The following is a 26374-nucleotide window of genomic DNA, read 5'->3' on the forward strand; positions in this document are numbered from 1 at the left end:
GGAACCGGAACCGGAACACGGTACGCTCCAGCCCGATCGGGGGCAGCCTGCTGGAAGTCGGAGACCCGCACCACCGTCCCTATTTCCATCAGCGGACACTGATCCCGGAAGTGGTCCGGGTCTCCGCACCTCCAGCAGACCGGCCCAGGCGCCACGGCCGCACCCGTGCTGGCGGGCGCCCCCACCTGAGGAGGAGAGCGGCTGAAGGACGGGGAAGGGGTAGGCGGGTTTTCCCACGGCCGGGAAGCTGGTCTCGTGAATCCTCCGCGCCTGCGGGGGGCAGGAACGGACCCTGGGGAGAGAGCAGAACGAGAGGGAAGAGGGGAGGGGAGAAAAACAGGGGAACCTCCGACAGGCATCACGGAGCCGCTGGGCGAACGCAAACGGGCGGTCGGATTTATCCAGTTTCAAGGCCCGGAAGAGCTGGCGACTTTCTTCCGGACTCCGACCAACCCGTTGCAGGATGGCTCTCCTCAGGTAGGTATAAGCCAGGAGGCTTGCTGCCGGAAGCTGTTGTGCCGCGAGCTGTGCTTCCCCGGACAAGAGAGGGACGAGGCGGGCTGCCCACTGGTCGCGCGGCCATCCCCAAATTTCCGCCGTGCGTTCAAAGAGGTCCAGGAACGCCTCTGGATCATCTGCCGGCCCCATCTTCTGTAGCGAGGGTGGGGGCAGTGTGGCGCGGGAGTCCGGGGTCGCGGCTGCGTCTGGAGCAGCCTCCTGGCTGAGGTGGCTCCGGATGGCAAGCCGGTCTTCTGCTTGAGCCCGCATTATTTCAAAGAACTGGCGATCCTGGTCCTGTCGGAGCTCCACCAGAGCCTGTTGGTGTCCCTGATGGAGAGTAGCGAGGGACTGGAGGACTTCCGCCAGCTGGGAGGACTCTATGGGGCGACTCTGCTCCATAACTTGGGGAAAAAAGATGTTCCTTCTAGTCCCGGGTTTCGGCACCAGTGTGAAGTGGACCAAGGAAGGGACGGAAACAGATGTCAGCTTAAGGGGTAAGCTTTATTATTAGTTTACAACTATTCTGTGCTTCGTGTCAGGCTCTCTCCCCATGCTCTGTGGCTGCTGGCTTTTTATCCGCTCTCCTCACACTACTGCAATTAGAGACAGGTGTTAGACATAATTTAGCTCAGGTGTGGGCGCCCTTACCGCTTTTCTCTCCCGGACGGGCGCTTGACCACGCCCCCGCTGCCACAGAATGCTTTTATTATATTACACAAAAGTGTCTTCTATTTTCAGATTACTCTGAATTAATCCAAGAGTAAACACCAGATCCAACGAATGGCTTCGATTTTTGTGATGGACCAGAAACATACTGCTCCAAATTAAAAGACTGTGATATTTAACATTTAGTTTAACACATCATCAGCCCTGTCTACATGAAACATATAATCCCCAACAATAACCATTTTACTGTATTTTAAAACCAAATCAGAGAGCAGTTCTGAGAAATCAGTTGGCACTCGTGAGAACATGCCATATTTAATTCTCTAATTCAATTTGTATTCATATGCTATCCTTTTTTCATAATTCATAATAATTTTCACATTAATTATGAAAAATCAGCGTAGCTGATGTGACAGTTGTAAAAGTGGCACATACTTGTACATGATGAGGGAAAACCATCCAAATAATTCTAAATTGCAGGCTTTGACATCTGAAACATCCATCTGGTATCCATTAAGGCTGCACAATTGATTGAATTAAGAATTAAATCGAGATTTGGCCTTGCATGATTACACGTTTTATGAAACTTCATTAAGTGATTTGTGATCGTGGGGTACCTTCTAGTGCACATGTTGAGCAGGGCAACTGTGGCAGGGCGGAGGGTGGGGCCGGGTCGTGATCCTACACACCCGGTCCCGTATTGGGCTAATCAAGCCTCCCGACAGGGATAAAGGTCGACTGCAGAGGTTTGTGTGGGAGAGAGCGATCGTTAACGGACATGTCCGTCGTGTGTGTGTTTGTCTTTTGTTTGAGTTTAAACTTAAAATATTATTTATATTCACAAGCCGGTTCTCGCCTCCTCCTTTCCATTGATCCCTTGACACTGGTGCTGAAAACCCGGGAAGGAGGAGGGATACGCCGTAGTAGAGTTCTCGCCACTACCGTTCACCCCAACGGAGCAGCCGCGGCCATCTGCCGGGGGACGAGGATCCCCAGCCGCCTGAAAGAGAACGATGGCCGCCAACCGCGAGTGGGGAGGGGCTCGCTGCCGACCGCCTGGAGCGGGAGAACCGCTGCCAGTGGCGGGGGAGACCCCTTCTGTTCCCGAGAATGCGGCGGGGCGTTCCGTCTGCCAGGGGCTGGAGGTCTGCCTCTGATCCGCCCGGAGAGGCATGGCTGTCGTCCGATAGAGGGTGGAGGAGTGGCCGAAGAACAAGCTACGGCGTATCGGAGAACTGGCGAGTAAGAGTTTTTTTTCCATCTCTCTCTCCTCTCTCTCTCTCACTGCCGCTCTGCGTTGGCCTTTTCTCTCTCTTAAATTTTACAGTGTTTTTTGGGGGGTACTTTACTGTTACAGGACGTACCCCGCAGTTTAATTATTTCTGTTTCCCTCCCTTTGTCCCCTCCCTCGTCCAGGTAGACGGGGATGACCTGCCAGCAGACGGGGCTTAGGGCACGCCCTCCCCCAGGGAAAGGGGGGGGGGTGTACGTCATGCTGGGGGCTCCCCAGCCTGAGAAAAAGAGGGAGGAATGTGGCAGGGTGGAGGGCGGGGCTGGGTCGTGATCCTACACACCCGGTCCCCTATTGGGCTAATCAAGCCTCCCGAGAGGGATAAAGGTCGACTGCAGAGGATCGTGCGGCAGAGAGAGATCGTTAACGGACATGTCCGTCATGTGTGTGTGTTTGTCTTTTGTTTGAGTTTAAAATTAAACTGTTATTTATATTGACAAGCCGGTTCTTGCCTCCTCCTTTCCATTGATCCCTTGCCAGCAACAATATTAGATTATGTTTTATCATATTGCTATTCAAATCGTCTTGCCGGAGAGTGAAAGACGCATTTAAAAATCAACACTGTTGTTTTCCGTGTTTCCTATAGCACTTCACAGTAAAGAGAGTTAAGACGGCACTGCATGACTTGATTATGTTTTTCCGTGATATGGTGGTTAATCCCAGGTCTGAGACTATTTTTGCGTCCAGGGGTCATTTAAACAGAGGCATAAAACTCTGGTTATGTCTCATTACCTAGCAGAGTTGGCACATTAATATAGAAGGGTGATTAAAACCGCCTGGAACTACCTGTGCATTAAAAGGTTTTAACACACGCATTTCATCCAATCAGAAATGAGTATTCGAACAGACCATGGCATAAGTGCATATAATCATAATAACTTGACTTGTCACAGCACTTTGAGTCTAATTCTATTCAGGCTCCTCTGACCTTCCTATTCCTCACCTTAGACCCTCTCAGGTTGTCATGGTATGCTCTCCTCCCTCGCTCCCCCATGACAAGTATATCTAGTGATATGGCGCTTGTGTCATCATATGCTCCACTAACACTGATTATAAGTAACGGTGCCCTGAGCCATCCAAGACTCCCTCATGCGTGGAATGTACACTCTATAGAAAAAGGATCATATGTCTTTTTTCTTTCTAATAGAGGCTCGGTGAAGCAGGGCAGGTGAAAGCACAGGCAAGAATAGAGGCCATTTGCCTGTTGGAGCATGTGTTTTTTTTCTTCTATGATCTCTGCTTTTGACACTCCATCTGTTCTTGTTGAAAGAGGACTGTAATTCCTGATTATTTTGTAGGATTTGTTTGCTGGATTTACAGTTATTAAGTTATATAGGCATACACAGTTAAAGGAATAGCTCACACCAAAATGAAAATTGTGTCATTATTTACTCATCCTCACCCTCATGTTTTTTGTTTAACAAAACAAGGAGGATTTTTACACAGCTCTTTCGATACGATGATACTGTACCGCCATTCCCTATATGCATATTACGTAGTCTGCATAGGGCATCTACTCTCTAGGGGTACACTGTCTTACCATAGGGGGCACCAGAAACTCCACCGGCTGTCCTTACTTGCACGATACATTATTAAATGACCCGGTAGCAGTTGTGGGAAGCAGAAGATCACACCACACCTTGCTAACACTGTCTGACGATCGCTAAAACCCCCCATCGACCAAACCCTGTTCCGATTATTGTGGAGGTCTGCGTAGGGCATAAATTTGTCCAGCGCCAGCCCTGCAATGATACTTCATATTACTGTGTACTGACCATGTCTGACGTGCTCCAGAGTTAAAAAAAATCACCATAAAAGCACTCATAAACTATGTTTAAAATCTTCTGAAGCCATACAAAGCTTTGTGTGAGAAACAGACCATTAAGGTCTTTTCACTGAAAATCGTCAAACACATTATGGCAAATGTTTTCATATCACGTCATGTTGGAGGTCAATTACATCATCCAATGCCATTGCTCTCTGTGTGGCTCTTGACCAAATGTCACTGACGTTTAATCTGATGCCCAGCAGCTTATGTCATTTTAGGTCAGATCCACACTAATCCCTTTTCATTTGGAAACCCAGTTTTCAGTTTTCTAAGGTCATAGTTCCCTTTCTGTCACTCACTCGACGTTGTGTCGATGTAGTGACACTAGGGGTTTCTCTTGAGAGCCTTGGTTACCTCTTATCTTTGAGAGAAGGCCAATGAGAATAGGTGAACAGAATTTGCATGCACCTTCCCCAGACATACTGGTATAAAAGGAGGGAAGCGTGTGTCTGTTGAAACAGATTTTTTCTTCGGAGCCGAGCGGTTGTGTTTCAGCGAGCTGAATAAATCTACTGCTGTTCCACTCACCTCTACAAGGGCATACGCTGTTGGAAATATGGTGCAAATCAGTGGCTTTTCTCTTCTCTGCATCCCACTACGCCCCTGGGTGCTTCGACAGCCACCTAAAAGAGTTTTATTTCTCTAAAAGAGTATATTTTTCTAAAAGAGCAAGCACTTGGACATTGTATGTCTTTTTAAAGACGGGTCTTTTTCAAGATTCCTTGTGTTATTTCTGGATGCGGTTGTTAACGTGTCTGGGCAGAGTCCTCACGTGTCTGGGCAGTGTCCTTATGTGTCTGGGCAGAGAACACACTGAAGCAGCATTTGTGGATGGTTCATGTTCTCATTGTGAGAACATGACCATGGCAACGTTGGGGTCACAGCTTTCCGTCTTCTGGGGGAAAGCCGCTCCAGCCTCCCCCCGCATTGTGCCTTCTACCCACGTGTATAGGGCCAGCGTGGCTGGTGCTGTGGGTGATTTCGGGAGTTCAACAGGTGCGGTTTCGCCAGGTAAAACCCTGTGGACCACCTGTTCCTCCACACGCTCGTCTGCCTCCTTCCGGGTCCGAGATGAGACCGGCTAGTCTGATGTCTCTCTCGGAGCCCCTGAGCTGGGTGAGAGTTCTGCTGCTGCATCGCAGAGCGTCTTGGCTCAACTGAGCTAGTGCCTATGGGTGTGCCGGCCCAGTCTTATGCTGAGCTGTCCGCTATGCTTACCAGGGCCGCTTACTCGGGTTGTTGCTAGACGATTGGTTCCTGGGTTTGGGGCACCGCTCACAGCAACGGGCCGTGAAGGTCACAGCACATGCACTCGGACAGGCAATGGCCACTCTTGTGGTCCAGGAACGCCATCTTTGGCTGAATCTGGTCGAGATGCGGGACCCCGACAAGTCTAGCTTTCTCAATGCCCCCATCTCCCAGATCAGCCTATTTGGTGAAACCGTAGAGGGCTTTGCACAGCAGCTCTCAACAGTGAAGGAACAGACGGCGGCCATTCAACACATCTTGCCCCGCCGTGGCTCAAGATCCCGCATTCCATCCGTCTGACTCCCCTGTGACGGTGAAACCCCAGGCAGTTCCGCCCCAGCCCAGGCCCAGCTCTCAGCCCCAGCCTAGAGCTCCCCGCAGGAAGCAGACGCCCGGCATCTCATGGACCACCTTCCGGACCCAGAAGGCTCCTATGCGCACCAGAGATGGGCAACCCAGGGAGAGAGACGTCTGCCATGGAGCATGTATCCAGACCACTCCATTCCCTGGTGGTGGGCCGGGTAGAGTCTGCCACACCCCCAATAGGCTGCGGTATCCATGTTATCGCAAAGGAAGCAGTTTCCTCACTCCCTGGGTAACTTAACTGGTGCCCACAACCCCCGTTCTCACGGCGATCAGATACTGAGCACTTACAGTCAGGCCCCCATGAACGCAGAACCTCTGCCTTCACGTGCCCAACTGTACCACACTCGTGCCTCAGGGTGGCAGGTGGTGACGAGTCAAGAGGTCATTGCTGCAGAACCTCCTCCTCAGTCGTCTATCTGCCCCAGGCCAGATAGCCTCTCCTCATCACAACCACCTCAGGACGAAGCAATGCTCCCTGATGTGACGTCGCCACTTTCCCACCACCGTGAGGCCCCACCTCCAGGTACGTCACACGTGATTGTCACCTTAGTGCCCGGAGCTTGGATGTTTGGCTTACGCTTTGCAACCCATAGCGGTGGCTGGCCAGGACCATCCAACTCGGCTACGCGATTTAGTTTGTCAGGCGCCCGCCTCGTTTCAGTGGTGTCTGCATTACCTCAGGGCAGGCAAAAACGCCTCCACCCTGCATGCGGAGATCGCAACCCTTCTGTGCAAGAACGCAATAGAGCCTGTCCCTCCAGCCGAGATGGAGAAAGGTTTCTACAGCCCTCTCTCCATCGTACCCAAGAAAGGCGGTGGGTTGCGGCCAATCTTGGACCCACGAGTTCTTAACCGGGACTTGCACCGACTCCCGTTCAAGATGCTGACACAGAAACTTATTCTGACATGCGTCCGGCATCAAGATTGGTTTGCGGCGGTAGACCTGAAGGATCCGTACTTTCACATCTCAATATTACCCCGTCACAGACCCTTTCTACGGTTTGCTTTCGACGGCCAGGCGTATTAGTACAAGGTCCTTCCCTTCAGTCTGTCCCTGTCCCCTCACGTCTTCACAAAAGTCGCAGAGGTAACTCTTGCCCCATTAACAGAAGTGGGCATTCACATACTCAACTACTTCAACGACTGGCTAATCTTAGCACACTCTCGACAGTTGCTCTATGTGCACAGGGACCTGGTGCTCATGCCCTTCAGCCATTTAGGACATCGGGTCAACTGGGAAAAGTGTAAGCTCTCCACGGTTCATAGCATCACTTTTCTCTGCATGTTAGACTCAGTCTCAATGAAGATGGCCCTCCTGATCAAGCTCACTTCAATCAAGAGGGTTGGGGACCTTGCAAGCATTCTCTGTTAGCGGAGTGGAATAGGTGCTCCACAGGTTCTGATTATTCCAATATCCCCTGTGATGTATTTTCCACTGTCAGTGGACCCGCGTATCCCTTGGGCAGAGCTCCCTCTGCTTCCCGGTTGCTGTGGTTGTACAGCTCCTCCCCGTTGAGGCACTTCCATGTGTGGCTGGTAAGCCCATGTGATGTATTTGCCACATGTTAACCTCCCCTGTTGGGCAGGATGTAGTCTCCGCTGGGTCCTTTCCCCTGAAAGAATAGGACTGGAAAAGAATGCCTTCCCCGATACGTGTATAGTGTTAGATGGCCCCAGCCACATCCAACACTCTATGGAGAGAAAACATAGATAGAGCTTCCCTCCCTCAGGGATGTGGGGAACTATATGATGTCTCTTGGGGCGTTGGAGAAGGTTACGTGCAGTCTGATGCACCTGCTATTTTCAACAGCTTGCTTGCACTTACATCGTTGTGGCGCACCTACACAACAATGTTGTGGCGTTTTTAAATAGGGACCCCTATTGTCACTACATCGACACATTGTCTCGTTCCCTCCATCATGGAATGGAGGTTATGACAGTAACCGAGATGTTTTCCAAAAAAAAAGAGATAATATAATGATATAAGAGAGCATTTTGGAAACGCTTTTGGAAAATACAGATCTAGTGTGGGTGAGAGGTGTAAATGTAGTGAAATTAATGCATTTTCAAACCAAAAAAAAACATTTGTTTAAATGTGGAAATATTTCTAGTGACTTCAGTTTTAGTCTGTTCCTCACACAAAGCTATTGAATGACTTTTAGAAGACTTGGTATATAGCGCACAAGTTGTATGGACTACTTTTATGGCATTTTTAGGTGTATTTTTATAGAACTTGTTAGCCATGGTCACTAGGATTAGTTTAGTGTTAGTGACCGTTGTATGGCAAAAGAGCTGCAAAGAAATCTTCAAAATATGTTCTTTTGTTTGTGGTTTCTTCTGAATAAAACAGAAGATGTAAGAAAAATAGTCCCCTGTTAGATTTAGATGAGACTATTGTAAAATTTCAGATGTTTTATATTACGTGATTTATTCCCTACCCCGTGTGGTGCCACAAGATTTTGTACATTCTCAAAGGGTTCTGTGACTGAAAAAATTTGAGAAACACTGGTGTTTTAAATTGTGGCGATCAACTACATAAACATTGATGCTAATTCAACTCTGTTTCTCTCTCTATTCATCCTGTCACTCTGTCTTTCTCTCTATCCAGTGACCTCAAGCGCAGAGTTAGTATTCTAATCGATGGTTCGCTCATCATCTCCCAGGTGAAACCTGACGATGCTGGGAGATACACCTGCAGCCCTAGTAACAGCCTTGGCCGCCCCCCCTCCGCATCAGCGTACCTGACAGTGCATTGTGAGTCAGTTCATTGAGAAATCTGCTGATACACCACAAATTCTATTCCCCTTTCACCTGAATATATTTATCCTTTGCTGGTGCCCCTTAAAAAATCAAGACCTCTTCGCATTACCCTGCGCATATGCTGGACGTGCAGTCAGAACAGAATCAGATTCCCTATATTCCTTATCAAGATATGTTGTTGATCATTGGTTGTGGTATAAGAAATTATGTCCTGAGTTTTGTGCTAAATAAACCCATACAGGGTGATATTTTATAATCCTATATTGGTTTATTTTGTTTTCACGACTGGCCGATTGTACATTATCAAACTTCTTATTTGTGTGAAACTAGCGCAGTGTAGGAGATCGTTTGCCTGCGATTGACCAATCAGAATCAAGTATTCCAGATTGATGTGTGATAAGGCATAATACATTTTCACAACAGTAAATTCAGCTTCGATGGAGCAATGATTACCAAGTACTGATAAAAATAGAATAGTATTTGAGCATTTCAATTCCATTATGTAATGCATGATGTAATGCTTGTATATTGCTCAAGTATTGTGGAAGAACACAGCCTGAATATGTGATCCGAATAAGGAGTAGGGATGTTGAGTAACAACATTTACAAAAAGATTATGTCTTATTATATGTCAGATGATGTTTAAATATACTGGCTGGCTCACTGCAGTATGCAGAATAATAGATGGATAACAGATTTTTCTTGCAGGGAGAACTTTTGTAATTAATGAGAGGGAAACTTTAGTCTCCCAGTGAATTCCATTTCAATACACAGTCACAAAGGTTTATTAGCTTCAACTGTCACCCTTGGGCTGGCTGATGCTTTCTATTTGCAGCCGGGATTTTGGAATGGCCTTGTGTCCCTGCAGTCTGATGTAGAATTAAAACAGCGACCTTGAGTCAGTAAGCTAGCAGATCACTCAGTCACATCCGCCACGCTGACAGACTGATTTGAAGAAGCCGTGTGAAGTGGCTATTCTAGACGTTAACATTTTGTTTTCAAAGCGTTGCTCAAAAAAACTGTAATAAAACTTAAACAGGTTGATTTGTATTAAATAGTGAAGGGAATGAGAACTACGAAAGTGACTGTGGTATCCAAGGCAACAGACATTTCAATTTCCCTCGCTTGGAGGAAGGAGATCAGCCTGTGTTGTACTGGCTTGGCTTAACACTAGTGGCGAAAAGAAGTTACATCATAGTTGAATTCCTAGAAGGAATCCCTTGTTGTGTAGGGAATCCCTCCCTACACAGCAAAATAATAATAACAATAATATTAATGTTCTTTGTAATTTTGTCTTGTTTGCAGGTAAATTAAGAGTTGTTTTCAGAGGATTTTATTTTCACCACATTGACAAATAGGCATAAAACTCACTATATATATACAGTATCTCACAAAAGTGAGTACACCCCTCACATTTTTGTAAATATTTGATTATATCTTTTCATGTGACAACACTGAAGAAATGACACTTTGCTACAATGTAAAGAATTGTACAGCTTGTATAACAGTGTAAATTTGCTGTCACCTCAAAATAACTCAACACACAGCCATTAATGTCTAAACCGCTGGCAACAAAAGTGAGTACACCCCTTGGTGAAAATGTCCAAATTTGGCCCAATTAGCCATTTCCCCTCCCCGGTGTCGTGTGACTCATTAGTTTTACAAGGTCTCAGGTGTGAATGGGGAGCAGGTGTGTTAAATTTGGTGTCATCGGTCTCACACTCCCTCAAACTGGTCACTGGAAGTTCAATGGCACCTCATGGCAAAGAACTCTCTGAGGATCTGAAAAAAAGAATTGTTGCTCTACATAAAGATGGCCTAGGCTATAAGAAGATTGCCAAGACCCTGACACTGAGCTGGAGCACGGTGGCCAGGACCATACAGCGGTTTAACAGGACAGGTTCCACTCAGAACAGGCCTCGCCATGGTCGACCAAAGAAGTTGAGTGCACGTGCTCAGCGTCATATCCAGAGGTTGTCTTTGGGAAATAGACGTATGAGTGCTGCCAGCATTTCTGCAGAGGTTGAAGGGGTGGGGGGTCAGCCTGTCAGTGCTCAGACCATACGCCGCACACTGCATCAAATTGGTCTGCATGGCTGTCGTCCCTGAAGGAAGCCTCTTCTAAAGATGATGCACAAGAAAGCCCGCAAACAGTTTGCTGAAGACAAGCAGACTAAGGACATGGATTACTGGAACCATGCCCTGTGGTCTGATGAGACCAAGATAAACTTATTTGGTTCAGATGGTGTCAAGCGTGTGTGGCGAAAATTTTTAGGTGAACTATTCCTATAATTCAGTATAAGCAGCATTTACTGAAAAACAAATCTTACTACTTCTACTTTTCAAGTAAATTTAGCTTGTTTTAAGGATATTTGGATATTTTTACTGCAAGACAAAATATGAATAATACATTATTTTTCGCAGTGAATCCATTCTGGCCATATAACGCATGTGTGTAGCAAACTGAGACAGAGAGAGATAAATGCACACATTTATTTCCCACAGGGAGACAGTATGTGAGAAAACAGAAAGGGAGGGGGAATCTAAAGGGATGACATCATTCTGTGTGGAAACCCTCTCCTCTGCAGTGAAATCATCTTCAGACACTGGCAGGCCATTGGTGTGGGCGCTGGCGGCCCCCGTTGGTGGCTGACGGCATTACAGATCAGAGTGTGCCCTTCCTTTTGCTTCACATCTGTATTTTTTCCCTCTACCAGTCTTACGTGTTCATCCTACAATGCCATACTCTCACTCTCTCCTCTTTTGTTCTGTATTCTTCCCAACCAATCCCCCCCACCCCCACCCTGGCTCCACTTCTGCTAAAAATAAGTGTTCATTCCGACATCCGCTCTCTTTCCCCACTTACTACTTCTAAGAGAGAATGATTTATGAGACACACGCAACTGTATCTCTGGATACAATGACACCCGGGACAGAGCGGTTTGGGGACCTTCTTGTGCGCACATGTTAAGTTTGACCCAAATGACCCAAAAAATGACTAAAACAGAAATTGTGAGTGGGGTTGCCAATGGGGTGGCCAGGCTTCGATCCATGGTGGCCACAGCCACCCCTGGCCACCCCCTAGGTCCGCCACTGCTTCTGATGTGATTTGATGGTTTGGGGTAAGAAACCAAGCAAATATTTTGTCCGAATTCACCAAAAATCTTCACTTCTACCTTGCATGCGTCAAGCACAAGTATAGTGGAATGTACCTCACAAGTTGTGTGGACCACTTTTCAGATACTTACATGGAGCTTTTTAAAGTGAATCACCATTCACTTTCATTGTATTGTATGTAAAAGAGCTATTTGGACATTCTACTAGATAACTCCTGTTGTGTTTCACACAAGAAAACAAAAGTCATACAGTTGTGGAAAGACATGAGGGTGAGTAAATGATGACAGAATTTTCTTTTTTAATGAACTATCCCTTTAAGTTGTAACTTTTGTTGTGTCCTGTAGACCCTGCCCGTGTGGTCAACATGCCGCCAGTCATATATGTGGCCATCGGACTGCCGGGGTACATTCGCTGCCCGGTGGATGCCAACCCACCTGTCACTTCAGTGAAGTGGAAAAAAGACGGCCTGCCTCTGCGGATTGAAAAGGTGAGTTCAGGCACACAGTGAACTCAGTGTGACTGCCTTCTGTTTTAATGGATGATGCTACATGGGCTCTTTTCCTGCAGTCAGACCTCAGAAATATCTGAATGGGTTCAAAGATATTTCCCAGCCGTTTGAAGTGACAGGGGTGGGAGCTTTATTCACAGTTTACATTGATCTTGTACTTCCACACAGACAGATAAAGAGATCATTGGCTCATCTTGGACAAAAGCCAAATGGGAGTGAAGGACCTTAACCAAGAAATTGGATATCACTTTCATTTTCAAACCTTGTTTTTCAATGTAGTTTGCTTTCAAGGATAGTGACCAGAAGTGCGGAGAGACTTATCACATTACATCCCAAGTGTCCCGAGAGCAAATACACTCTATAAACTCTATTCACATCTTACTGCTTGTATCAGCATCCTGAATGAAGTCATCTTATTGAATGGAGTAGCTTTACAGCTAGTGTCCACAATATTACTAAATGAAAATGTGATTTGCTGTGGATATTTCATGGAATGTGATTTAGAATGTCTGTTAAGAATCTCAGTTATTGACATCATTGTGGAATATTCTTGTAGATTATTCTACAGGGTTTCAACATTAATAGTGAATATACCGTAATTTAATTTGGCTTAGTTCTAAAATATTTATTTGGCTAGAAATTACTTGTTGTGAGTTCAGTTTCTATAAAATGACTGTATAATAAATCCTTATCTAGTAACCACAGACGACTGGGAAAGTCATCTAATCAATTGTTCCAAAAGTGTGGGAACCCTGATTCTAGTCTATTCTAATCTATAAAAAAAATTATCTAATCTACTAGAACATTATTCATTTCCTGTCAGGTATTTCACAAAGTATGAGTGATTTTCATATGGTGATTTTACCGAAAGTGATTGAATTTCATGTGGACTATGAGTGCGTTTACATGCATGTTCTTACAGCAATTATGCTTAATAAGACAACAACGTACCATGTAAACACTTACCACGTGTCCTTATCAGCTCTTTCAATGTGCACCCGTGTTGAGCACATGCCTCTTCATGATTTGATGTCAAAAGTAGCAAATAACACGATTATTTCAAATGCCATGTAAACGTGGATTTCTTGCCTTGTCAGATTTTTTAAATAAACTGATTTTAGAGATTAATCAGTATATTGGCTTGCATGTAAACGGGCTCTTTGTTTTTAGTTTTTTTTTTGTGCTTTGCTCCGCTTTGCTTTGTTTTGTTAATTGCAGTGATTGTGTGATGGTTCTCTCTGTTGCAGTACCCTGGCTGGAGCCAAATGGAAGACGGTAGCATTCGAGTGTCTGAGGTGACAGAGGACTCTCTCGGCACCTACACCTGTGTGCCTTACAATAGCCTCGGTACCATGGGACAGTCCCCTCCCGCCCCTCTGGTGCTAAAGGTAAGCGTAATTTAATGCCAAATGTAAAAGTCTTCCAAAAAGAGAAGGGAAGTAGAGAAGTGGGCCCAACCAGTATAAAAAAGGTTCTTATAACTTGCATGTGTCCTCTTAAAATTTTGTAAAATGTTATCAATTTAAGGAATATATCAAAGAATTTGTAATTGGCAAACTTAATATACAGTATGTACTTAACATGTGGTGTTTGGCGGCGCATAGGACCCACCAAAATTCCTGGTGGTTCCTGGAGGAGAGTATAGGCAGGGGGCTGGTCGAGAGCTGGTCATCCCCTGTGAGGCAGAAGGAGACCCATTCCCCAACATTACATGGAGAAAGGTAATCTGCATAAGAGTTGAGTCAATACTCTGTGGGTGTCTGCATAACAAAGGTCAAATCTGTTCCCTGTTTGACCAGCAAAGATTAGATCTGAAAAGTAATATCAAACTTTGAACTGCTTGCTAGACCTGCTTTGTTTTTTGTTGAAGGTAGGGAAGCCCAGCAGAAGCAAGCACAACGTCCTACCGAGAGGCAGCTTACAGTTCAAATCTCTCAGCAAAGAGGACCATGGGGAGTGGGAGTGTGTCGCCTCCAATGTCGCCACGAGCATCACTGCCAGCACGCACCTCCTAGTAATCGGTAGGAAGCATCACCGCAAATGGCGCAACACAATGATTCACAAGGATGATATTCTTACATTTTTCCTTGCAGAAATATATTTTGTTATATTATATGCAGTCATTTCCATTAAATGGATAGTTCACCAACAAATGTAAATGTACTCACCCAACATATACTCATGTTGTTCTAAAAAGGAGATGTCAAGCAGAATGTTAGCCATTCACTTTCATTGTTTAGAAAAAATCTGCAAAAGGAAGTGAATGGAGATGAAGACTAAGATGCTGGCTAACATCTCCCTTTATGTTCCACAGAGTATTAGTTGCTGTGAGTGTACCCAGAGTTGTTCGTGTGTCTTAGCATGGATGGATTTTTCAGACTCTAAAGAGTCCACACAGGCTAACCGTTAGCTGTTGAATAAGAGATAAATGATAAATGATGCACTCTGTATCTGTTTCCCATTGTGTCTCAATGTGTATTTGTTTGTTTGTGCATGTGCGTCTGTTTCTTTGTATGTGTTTGTGTTAAGATAAGTGATCTTATTTCTTTGAATGAGGGCTTTCTGTGTGCAGGCAATGCTTAAGGCCTGACAGGAAAAAAGCAAACAGTCTGTGTGGTCTTGTTTTGGCTTTTGCATATAACATATGTGTGTTATGATACAAGATGTCCTCTCCCCACAGGCACAAGCCCACACGCCCCTGCAAACATCCACGTTTCAGTCTCGACGACCTCATCCAACATCTCCTGGGAACCCGGTTATAACGGTGGCTTTGAGCAGACATTCTCAGTCTGGTACGGCCATGTGTGAGTCATCCCAGCATGCTTTGCTTTCTGCTTCTTCTCCTAAGTGTTTGGCCTGAGCTCTGCTGTGAGGCTGCTACATCTGGGGGCAGGGGTGGGATGGGCCAACACTTTTCTCCCCAGGGGTGAGATGCCCAGCTGGTCCCACCAATCTGTGACCTAAGTCAGAAATAATTTAAATTCTAATGCCAGTATAGCTAAAATATTAAATACCCCATGAAATACCCCTCGGCTTGATGAGTGCTTTTTTGTGGGGGCTTTTTTATTTTAAATAGCCAAATGCAGTGGACCAGGATTTGCTACTTGCTATTGCTAGTCAGAAATAAGTTGGACAATTTTGTGAAGGATGTGTCATCAGTATTGTTGGTTAATTTCCCAGGAAGGGAAATACTACATTTTAAATGTCTTTATCTGCTAAAAATAAAATACCACCCACAAAAAAAAAAACAAAAAAAAAAAACGGGACCGCGGTGGGCAGAACGATTTACTTATTTATTTATTTGTAGCAAGTTATTGCTCAACAAAGTCGTAGATGTACGTCAACAATCAAGCTTTGGGGAGGGGGACCTAAAAAATCTAAAGGACATAAACTTAAAGCCACAAAACAGCAATTTTTTTTGTGGGGTCTTTAAGGAGAAAATTATAAATGTAATATAATTTTCCATACTTTTTCAATGCATATACTCATAAAATGCTTCACGACTACAGTAGACCTGCCACTTTTACTGTAACTAGAGTCTTATACATAAGTTCCAAATTACTTCAGTACAGGAGGTCTTGAGCAAAGATAATCATTCCATGACTAGCCCATATCCACTTTTTAAAATTTGTGTTTTTATGATTTTCTCAGAGCAGTTCGCTAGCATGCTGGTTATGTTAAAATTGCTCATAACCAGTGTTGGGTAACATTCTTTTAAAAGTAACTTGTTAGAATATTGCGTTACTCCATAAAAAAGTAACTTAATTAATTAAAATGTTAAATTTGATGGAAAGTAAAGCATTACATTACCTTTTCTTTATTTTTGCGTAACTTTTTCTCACAGCCACTTTCTCTTCTACTATGCTACTGTATGTATTCCATACAAATAAGCCATGCATTGCATACAAGAGACATTACAGGTGATGCTAGCTACTGTACAACACTCATGTCAAAACAACATAGTAAACAAACAGATATTTAGAAAGTACGTATATCTTCACAGCATATTTATAATAAAGAATCAATAACATGATTAACATTATTTGTTTTTCCATCAACATGGCAGCCAACATGAATAATGAAGAATAACCACTGTCTTAACTAAAGCAGCAAAGTCCAACACTTGAACCTACATCATATTTGTCATCGTGTTCTGTACCCATCGACAATGTCAACTTGAGTCAACTTAAGATGTTTTTCAAAAGTCAGGATAAAATTCAGTGGGAAATGCCAGCCTAACATGTTCAATAAACGTGTCTGATAACAAAAGAACATTTTTCACTTAAGTCATCTCAGTGCAAGCTTATTTTGAGTTGATCCACGATGCGTACAAATGCAAATGATTGAACGCATACAACTTCAAATGCGCATGTTGATACAACTTAAATGGAATTGTTTTTAATGCTACCAAAATTTCATAAAAATGTTTTGTTTCATGAATCAAACTAATTGTTTATTATAAAACTAAAATGTTGAATCTTTTTTAGAAACTAAGCCATTTTCTCTGCATACACAATCGATGTAGAGCGTTGCTTGGAGCCACTGATCCAGAGTCAGCTTTTCTCATCCCATTCTCCCAGGTACGGGGAGCTGTAACACGGAGCAGTTCAGCTGCATAAGTCAGTGAGTTGAGCGAGTATTTCACCCTGTGAAATCATTTTGTGGCCAGTGGAAGACTAGTCTTATAATCCCTCTTTCTAAATGCATTTACTGATTTTTTTAATGGTGTGTATTCACACATAAATCATTTGCATTCCACTAAACTGAATGTTGACCTCATATTACGCTAAAACACATTTTTTTACGGCTTGTATAGCTAATATGCATGTACGTTAATTAGTTGATTGACAGGCGATGTGTGTATCTTAAAGGTGATTGGCCATTTTACCTGCAATGCGGGACTTCCTTTCTGCATCCATTGACTGTTGGGTGCTAGAGCTTCTTGGTTGGGCATTCCAATTTCTCCCATTCATTTAAATAGAAGTGACTCTTCTCTGCTAAATAGTCTCTGGCCTCAAACTCCATATAACTTCAATGCCCATCATGCAATATATCTCCTCCCTGAAGTTTGCACACATTTACTCCTGATTCTTTGCAGTACAGGGAAAGTAGAGGTGTACAAAAGCAACACCTTACTTTATTAAAAAGTAGCTCTGATATTATCTAAAATAAATAATAATTGTTAATTTACTCGAAAAAAGTAACCTGATAATGCAAGGCACGTTACATGTAACGCATTACCCCAACACTGCTCATAACGATAACATTGGAATGGGATGATCAGTCTATAAAATCCCTTTACAGAGTCATTATGAACCAAGGTGGTTACAAAGTACCTTATTAAGACGAGAGGACCATTTTGGTGTGCATTTAGACTGCATTTTAAACACTCCAGCACACAAAAAATAATGTGTACATGTGATCTAGAAGGGACTAGAGCCTGAGCCTTGCCATCAGTTGGAATATCATTAAAGAACTTACATTTACATTTTACGTTTATGCATTTGGCAGACGGTTTTATCCAAAGCGACTTACGGTGCACTTATTACAGAGACAATCCCCCCCGGAGCAACCTGGAGTTAAGTGCCTTGCTCAAGGACACGATGGTGGTGGCTGTGGGGATTGAACCAGCAACCTTCTGATTAACAGTTATGTGCTTTAGCCCACTACACCACCACCACTCCATGGCTCAAACCTTTTTTTGATTAGAATTTTAACACTTATGACATTTTTAATTTTTTAATATTGTAATGGCAAATGACAAAGTATCAGATTAAGTTTGTATAGTTTAAAGCGCTAGTTCAGCCAAAATTAAAATGATGTCTTTTATTCATATTCATGTTTTTCCAAACACGTATGACTTGCTTTCTTCCTTTAAATTAGAAAAGGTATATATTAATATGAAGACTTTTGTCTTGTGCCTTCTCACAGTTTAATGATAGACTGTTTTTTTGGAATTTGAACAGTACACAGTGGCCACAATTGCAAGTATCTATTGTAAGTATTCACTGCATTTTATAAGTTTGCAGTAGTTCTTACTTCATTTGTTTTGATGAGACACAACCAGGGTTTGAAGAGGTCAAAGTGTGTTCTTGAATGGATTCATTATTGCTAACTCTTGCCTCTTGCTTAATTAGCAGCATTCATCTCCTCTGCCTCTCTCTGTCATGTCTCTGCTGCCCATACCAGAGCTTTTGCATCCTTGTGATTCTGCTACCTCTCCACTGCTGTCCTCTGTGATATTCAACCTGAATGTCAGCATTTTATAGCTCTGTGTGCTCTGCTGCCCCTATAGAATGACCTATGCTTTGCAATAACCTTGTGTTTGTTTGTTACGGTGGGTTCGAGCAAGATGTAAGGCCATGTTTGGCCTTAAAGCTAATTTAAAGAAGCCTTTCACCCAAAAATGACAATTCTGCCATCATTTACTCACCCTGATGTTGTTCCAAACTTTTATTACTTTCTTTCCTCCATGCAACGCAAAAGGGGATTTAAGGCAGAATGGTGACTAACATCTCAGTTTGTGTTCCATGGAAGAAAGACAAATGGGTTAAGAAAAACATTAAGGTAAATAAAAGATTTTTGGGTGGACTATCTCTTTAAAAGTGTCAAAATGGTTGTTACCAAAATCAGAAATGTAAGGTTATATATGTTTGTTAACTGAGATTAACTATTTTTGGAACATTTTAGAACATATTTCTGCAGTGTCACACCAGGTGACAGATGGCAGCAGTGTTTGTGTGAGAATATAGCCTGAACAGGGTTAACCTTGTTATAAAGAAATGTTTTATGTCTCATAATTTATTTAAATTAATTATTACCTTATTGTTTCCGAGTATCCAGAGCCCCCACTTATTGAACTACAGTAATTACATTAACAAAAACTTGTTTAAATGCTAAGAACTACACATAAACAAGTCTCTTTTACTTTCTGCGATCAAAGCATTTGCCATTTATTCTCTTCCAAATTAATATATTATTTATCGTGTACAACTCCCACTTTCTTGCATGACAAACTTCCTCCGTGATGCTTAGTGCAATGATTGTCATTTGAAGGGCAAAGCGCTGCTTGACGCTGGCGTTGAGGGGAGCGTTGATAGCTCAACTCAACTCATGTGAAATGCGCTTTACAATGATGAAAGGGCATTATTGAAACTCAAAATTATTATTATTAGGCTATTATTGTTGTCTTTTCTGATCAAAGTCATGCTCAGCATTTTAAATGCTGTAGGAAAATGATACAGTACATCTGCTTTTTTCTTATAATGCTTAAACATTCTACTGAAGTCAGCAAATTTTAGTAAATGAGAAGGTAAGGATGTTATAAATATTAATAATTATATTTAGACCATTATTGTTGTCTTTTTGGAACGAAAATCATGCTCCCTAGTTGTTACGATAAATAAAGGTCTAAGGGATGTACCGCAACATTTAGATATTATATCACCACTGGCAGAAGGACACATGACAAACTGTTTGAAGTGGAATCAACTGGATAATTTATTACAAAAAAGCCGGAGCCACTAGATCCAGTAAATGCGCTATGTACAATGATGACAATACTCATGAGAAAACAATACAATAAATGGATAAATAAATAAGTAAATAAATAGGAAAAGGAACTTAAGTGGCGCCAAAGGAACAAAATAAATATTACCAAAACAATCCCCTAAATCTACTCCTAATCTGCCAAAGTAAAATGTAGAAAATAAACCGAGTTCTTCAGCGCATCCGACGCCCAGATAAACCTAAACTAAGAAAAGCAAAAATACAAAGAGTGGCGCACAATTCTTCCCTAGTGTGTCTGACACTTATACATACTACGGGCACAGTGTATATCGCAATATACTAACCTGTACTCCTTTCCCATTAGCGTCAACCATTAGACTCCGAACAGTATTGCAAGACACAAAAAGGGCTAAGCAATTAATTGCTAGATTACACATAAGAAAACTGCATACACGTACATCTCTCAACACACCGAACAGACACGCGCTCCTTCTTGAATGAGACACGCTGTCTTTTAAAACAGCTGGGCGCCATCAGAATGGACGTCGAAGAACCGCCTTAATGATGATGGACATCTGACACAGCCAATCACGGCCACCTAAGAGCAGATAGAGAGCGTACCAAAGAGGGAGGGAATAATGAAAACAAAAACATATACACGTGGGGAATGTAACACTCCCACCCTTAAGAGGACACTATATGGAATAAATCATACATATAGTTGTTTCAACAGTTACCTTCATGCAACGCAATAGCTGACTCTAGACAGTGCATCCGCTATCACGTTCTCTACGCCCTTTTTATGTTTAATAATCAAATTATAACCCTGTACAATCAGAGACCAATGCATTAAACATTGATTCTGATTATACATTCGTGACAAGAAAACTAGAGGGTTATGATCCGTGAACACGGTGACTGGGACGCTACTCGATCCAACATACACGTCAAAATATTGGAGGGCCAGTAATAATGCCAATGCCTCCTTCTCAATTGTTGAATAATTCAGTTGATGTTTATTGAATTTACGTGAGAAGTAACAGATAGGATGATCGATGCCATCTTTATCCTCCTGAATTAACACAACTCCAGCACCAATGGCACTCGCATCCACCTCCAGTTTAAAAGCAGAGTCACAGTCTGGCGCGGCCAAAACAGGCGCGTTACACAAAAGGGATTTGATCAAATTAAAAGCATGCTGACATTCGTCAGACCATAAGAACGATCGGGATGGGCTAAGTAGCGAAGTCAAGGGCTGCGCGATAGTTGAAAAGTTTTTACAAAAACTACGGTAATAGCCAGCCATCCCTAAAAATCGACGAAGTTCTCGTCGAGTGGTTGGAACAGGGAACTCCGCTATAGCGGTAACATTCGCTTCTAGTGGACGCACTTGACCTTGACCGACTTCTTTTCCAAGATATGTGATAGTGGCCTGGCCGAATTCACATTTGGCTAAGTTTAAGGTCAGAGAGGCTTTATCAAGACGTTTGAATACAGTCCGTAGTATTGAAACATGTTCTGACCAATCGGTGGAATAAACCACTAGATCGTCCAAATACGCATTGCATTTTGGCACTCCAGACAACACGATATTAATGAGTCGCTGGAAGGTAGCCGGTGCGTTGCGCATTCCGAAAGCCATAACGGAATACTGTAAAAAACTATCAGGGGTTACAAATGCAGAGATATCAGAAGCACGAGAAGTAAGAGGCACTTGCCAGTACCCTTTTAGTAAGTCTAATTTACTGACATACCGAGCTGAACCAAGGTTATCAACACAGTCCTCCATGCGTGGTAACGGAAAGCAGTCTGGCACAGTTACTGCATTTATCTTTCGATAGTCAGTACAAAATCTAGCAGTACCATCACTCTTAGATACCAACAAGCACGGAGAACTCCAAGGACTACAACTGAACTGAGCAAGTCCATGCTCTAACAAATAATCAACCTCAGATCTCATAAGAGCTCTCTTAGCTGCATTCACGCGATACGCATGCTGCTTGATCGGAACAGCATCACCCATGTTAATATCATGCTGTAAAACTGTGGTGCGAGAAGGTACATCATTAAACAGAGCAGGGAAATCATCAATCAGCTGCATAATATCAAAACTTTGTTGTTCAGGTAAATGAGATACTTGAGATGCAAAGTCATTTAATACCTCAGAGTTCATAAGTCGAGCACATTGTTGATGAGTGTGACGTAAGATTACTCCATCATCCTCAGGATCGGTGATCTCTACCGCAGCGCAAGCTACCATAACAGGAGATGACACGGGGACAGCAATTTCAGCTGCAGGTGAAACATTCGCCTGGACAGTTTCTCTGTTGTGAAATGTCTTTAACATATTCACATGACACACACAAGTTTTTCTCTTCCTATCGGGAGTACCGATTACATAATCTGTATTACTCAATTTTCTTACCACCTCATATGGTCCAGAAAATCGCGCTGATAAAGCAGAGCCCGCAATCGGCAGCAGAACCAACACCTGATCACCCTTATTAAAAGAGCGCTGTACAGATTTACGGTCGAAATGACATTTCATCTTTCTTTGTGCAATCTCCAATGAATCCCTTGCCATGGAACAGGCTTTGTGCAGTCGTTCACGAAATTTACTAACATAATCCAACACACTTACTTTAGGGCTAGACTCAAAAGACAACAAATTCTCTTTAAACATTTTCAAAGGACCTCTTACGGTGTGTCCGAATACCAACTCAGCAGGACTGAAACCAAGGCTTTCCTGAACTGCCTCTCGGATCGCAAACAATACCAATGGTACCCCCTCATCCCAATCCTTACCCGTATCCGTGCAGTACTTCCTCAGCATTGCCTTCAAAGTCTGATGAAAACGCTCGAGAGCGCCCTGACTCTCTGGATGGTAAGCGCTTGCGATCCTATGAGAAATATTCAAAGTTGACAATACTTGTGAAAAAATCTTTGAAAGAAAATTAGTGCCTTGATCTGTTTGCACAATTTTCGGTAGACCAAACGTGGAAAAAAATTTCACAAGTCCTTTAATTACAACCGGTGCTGTAATTTTCCTCAAAGGAATCGCCTCAGGAAATCGTGTAGCAGTGCACATACCAGTCAACAAAAATTGATTCCCGGCCTTAGACTTGGGCAGAGGACCAACACAATCAACGATAACATGTTCGAACGGTTCCCCTAAGACTGGGATGGGAACAAGTGGAGCATATGGAATTACCTGATTCGGTTTACCCATAATCTGACAGGTGTAGCAGGTGCGACAAAATTTTGTGACGTCAGTTTTTAATCTAGGCCAAAAAAAGTGTCTCAAAATTCAGTGATAGGTTTTTTGAATCCCTAGATGTCCCGACAAATCGGGATCATGAGCTAAGGATAAAACCTGCTGTCGGTAACACGAAGGAATAACAATCTGATACACCACACACCATTCAGAATCATCTGCAATATCAGGGCACCATTTACGCATCAGTTACCCATTCTCAACATAATAGACAGCTTTTCTCTCTTGGGCTCTATCGGAGGAAACAACAGCAGCCCAACACTTTTGCAAACTTTTATCCTCCTTTTGTGCAGAAATAATTCTCTCACGTGTCACACGCAGCTTTACACTCGTGGTACCCGGAACCAGCGATTTTTCAACGGTCTTACTCTCGTCAGATAGAACATCATTGACAAGGAACCAGCGATTTTTCAACGGTCTTACTCTCGTCAGATAGAACATCATTGACAAATATAGGTGCCATAAAAGATGTAGCCAAATCATCAGCAGCATCCGTTTTACGAGCCTGAGCCCGCGTAATCACACAGACCGAAAAAGTTTCAGGATAAGACTTTGATAATTCATCGGGCTGATCTAACAAAACTGGGTTATCAAAGACTTCCAACAAAGGCATGACCTTCCCACCAGCTAAATCATTGCCAAGGATAAATTCTACCCCATTCACAGGCAAACGCTCACGAACACCTACTTTCACAAGTCCTGTACACAATTCTGATTTTAAGTAAATCTGATGTAACGGAACTTCAACAAGGCCCATCTCTATGCCCTGTACTAACACATTACTGCCGCAGAACGGCAGTACATCTGCAACTATGAAAGATTGCATTGCTCCAGTATCACGGAGCATTTTAACCTTTCTCTGTTCCGTAAACCTTCCAGTAACGGAAATGAACCCTTCCATTAGAAAAGGTTCATAGCCAGAATCGAGCTTGTCACGATGCTCAACTTTAACCACATCAACCCGTTTCACAAATCCCACACTTTTAGGTGCAGAACCCGACTGTTTTCGTTTCAACACGAGACAGTCAGCAATTAAGTGGCCAGGCTTGTGGCAATAAAAACATTCTTGACCTTCCTTTGACTTTAAGTTAGTTGGCTTCGGTCGTGGCGGCTCATTCGAGTTCACTTGAAAAGACGCAGCTCTCTCAGGACGCGCAGGTGTAAATACATTTTTATGTGTCAGTGCAACTTCATCTGCGAAAACAGAAGCTTGAGTCAAGGATGTCACTTTCTGCTCGTTTAAATAAACGACCACACGTTCAGGTATACAGATCTTAAACTCTTCCAAGAGAATTAATTCTCGCAAGGTTTTAAAATCGCCTACCTTACTCGACATGCACCACTTTTCGAACAAAATGCCCTTCTCCCTAGCAAATTCAACGAAGGTCTGGCTTGAATTTTTTTTATGGCCCCTAAACCGCTGCCTATAGGCTTCTGGTACCAACTCGTACGCCCGCAAAATTGCAGCTTTCACTACCTCATAATTCAAGCTATCCTCTAAGGACAACGTAGCGCAAACATCCTGAGCCTTACCAGTTAACTTGCACTGCAACAGCAAACGCCATACTTCTCTAGGCCAATGGAGTGCGGAGGCAATACGCTCAGACACACTAAAATATGAATCGACTTCCGCTTCTTGAAACTGCGGTACAAGGGATATATGTTTACTGACCTCAAAGGTGGTTCCCACCGACCCGGCCCCCATCGGAGCAACAGCGGGCTGCGAGGGTTGCTCAACTGGAACCGGTGTCCCTTTGGCCAATGCTGCAGAATAAGGATCGAAGGGCGGCAAAACGACCTTGGCCTCAGAACCCTCCGCCTCAGCCATTCCACCCTGCTCCTCTTCACCAGGGCGACCGTCAGCCCCAAGAGAACCTTCACCGACTACTGCAGGCAGAACCAGAACACCCAATTCCGCCAACCTTTGGGACATAGTAAACCTAATCTCCCTTTTAAGCCGCTGCCTCGAAACAGCAATCTGGTAATGAGCAGCGATACGCAGCAAATCATCTTTCCTACAATTCACAAGCTGCTCAGCTGTAGGTGCATTAACAAAAATTTCTAAATCAAAATCAGCCATGCTTACACCAGTCACAAGCTAACTAACCATACGACCCACCAGCCCATCCGATATTCACTGCCTCTCGCAACACTAAAATACTTCAAGAAAAATATCAAACATGGTCCTTCTACTACCCATACCAGCAGTAATCAATATCACGGGAAAAATATAACTGCGATCCCGGACGAGCCCCCATTAAATGTTACGATAAATAAAGGTCTAAGGGATGTACCGCAACATTTAGATATTATATCACCACTGGTAAATGGGCCGCAGCAGAAAGACACATGACAAACTGTTTGAAGTGGAATCAACTGGATAATTTATTACAAAAAAGCTGGAGCCACTAGATCCAGTAAATGCGCTATGTACAATGATGACAATACTCATGAGAAAACAATACAATAAATGGATAAATAAATGGGAAAAGGAACTTAAGTGGCGCCAAAGGAACAAAACAAATATAACCAAAACAATCCCCTAAATCTACTCCTAATCTGCCAAAGTAAAATGTAGAAAATAAACCGAGTTCTTCAGCGCATCCGACGCCCAGATAAACCTAAACTAAGAAAAGCAAAAATACAAAGAGTGGCGCACAATTCTTCCCTAGTGTGTCTGACACTTATACATACTACGGGCACAGTGTATATCGCAATATACTAACCTGTACTCCTTTCCCATTAGCGTAACAACCATTAGACTCCGAACAGTATTGCAAGACACAAAAAGGGCTAAGCAATGAATTGCTAGATTACACATAATAAACTGCATACACGTACACCTCTCAAGACACCGAACAGACACGCGCTCCATCAGAATGGACGTCGAAGAACCGCCTTAATGATGATGGACATCTGACACAGCCAATCACGGCCACCTAAGAGCAGATAGAGAGCGTACCAAAGAGGGAGGGAATAATGAAAACAAAAACATATACACGTGGGGAACGTAACACTAGTTCACAAAATTGACGCGAAATTATAGACATGCTTTGTTCTTATAATGCTTAAATATTATAGTCTCTCTGCAGATTTTGGTCGTGAACTCATGCACATAAGAGGATTTGTTGCCACCCAGAGGCATCTCCAGAAGTGGTCACTGAACTAATCAATTAATGGAACTGAACAAATTTGTGAAATAGAAGCAAGCCACAACAAAATATCCTTTACTTTTGCTGCTAATTCTGCACAGTTGTGCAGATAATTTGCTATTCTTGAATCATTAAAATAGCTTAAGTTGGTGCT

General features: G+C 43.3%; 1 protein-coding gene across 1 annotated transcript in view; it reads left to right on the forward strand.

Moving 5' to 3' along the window:
• The window catches only part of LOC127625230 (protein turtle homolog B-like), a 175384-nt gene that overhangs the window by 119859 nt on the left and 29151 nt on the right, over positions 1 to 26374 (forward strand). The window contains exons 7-12 of the mRNA XM_052100389.1: positions 8509 to 8654; positions 12122 to 12264; positions 13533 to 13673; positions 13890 to 14006; positions 14156 to 14306; positions 14966 to 15077. Of these exons, the coding sequence (XP_051956349.1) occupies positions 8509 to 8654; positions 12122 to 12264; positions 13533 to 13673; positions 13890 to 14006; positions 14156 to 14306; positions 14966 to 15077 (810 nt within the window). The remainder of the gene's footprint in view (positions 1 to 8508; positions 8655 to 12121; positions 12265 to 13532; positions 13674 to 13889; positions 14007 to 14155; positions 14307 to 14965; positions 15078 to 26374) is intronic.

Source organism: Xyrauchen texanus, chromosome 31 (genome assembly GCF_025860055.1).
Source record: "Xyrauchen texanus isolate HMW12.3.18 chromosome 31, RBS_HiC_50CHRs, whole genome shotgun sequence".
Taxonomy (NCBI): domain Eukaryota; kingdom Metazoa; phylum Chordata; class Actinopteri; order Cypriniformes; family Catostomidae; genus Xyrauchen; species Xyrauchen texanus.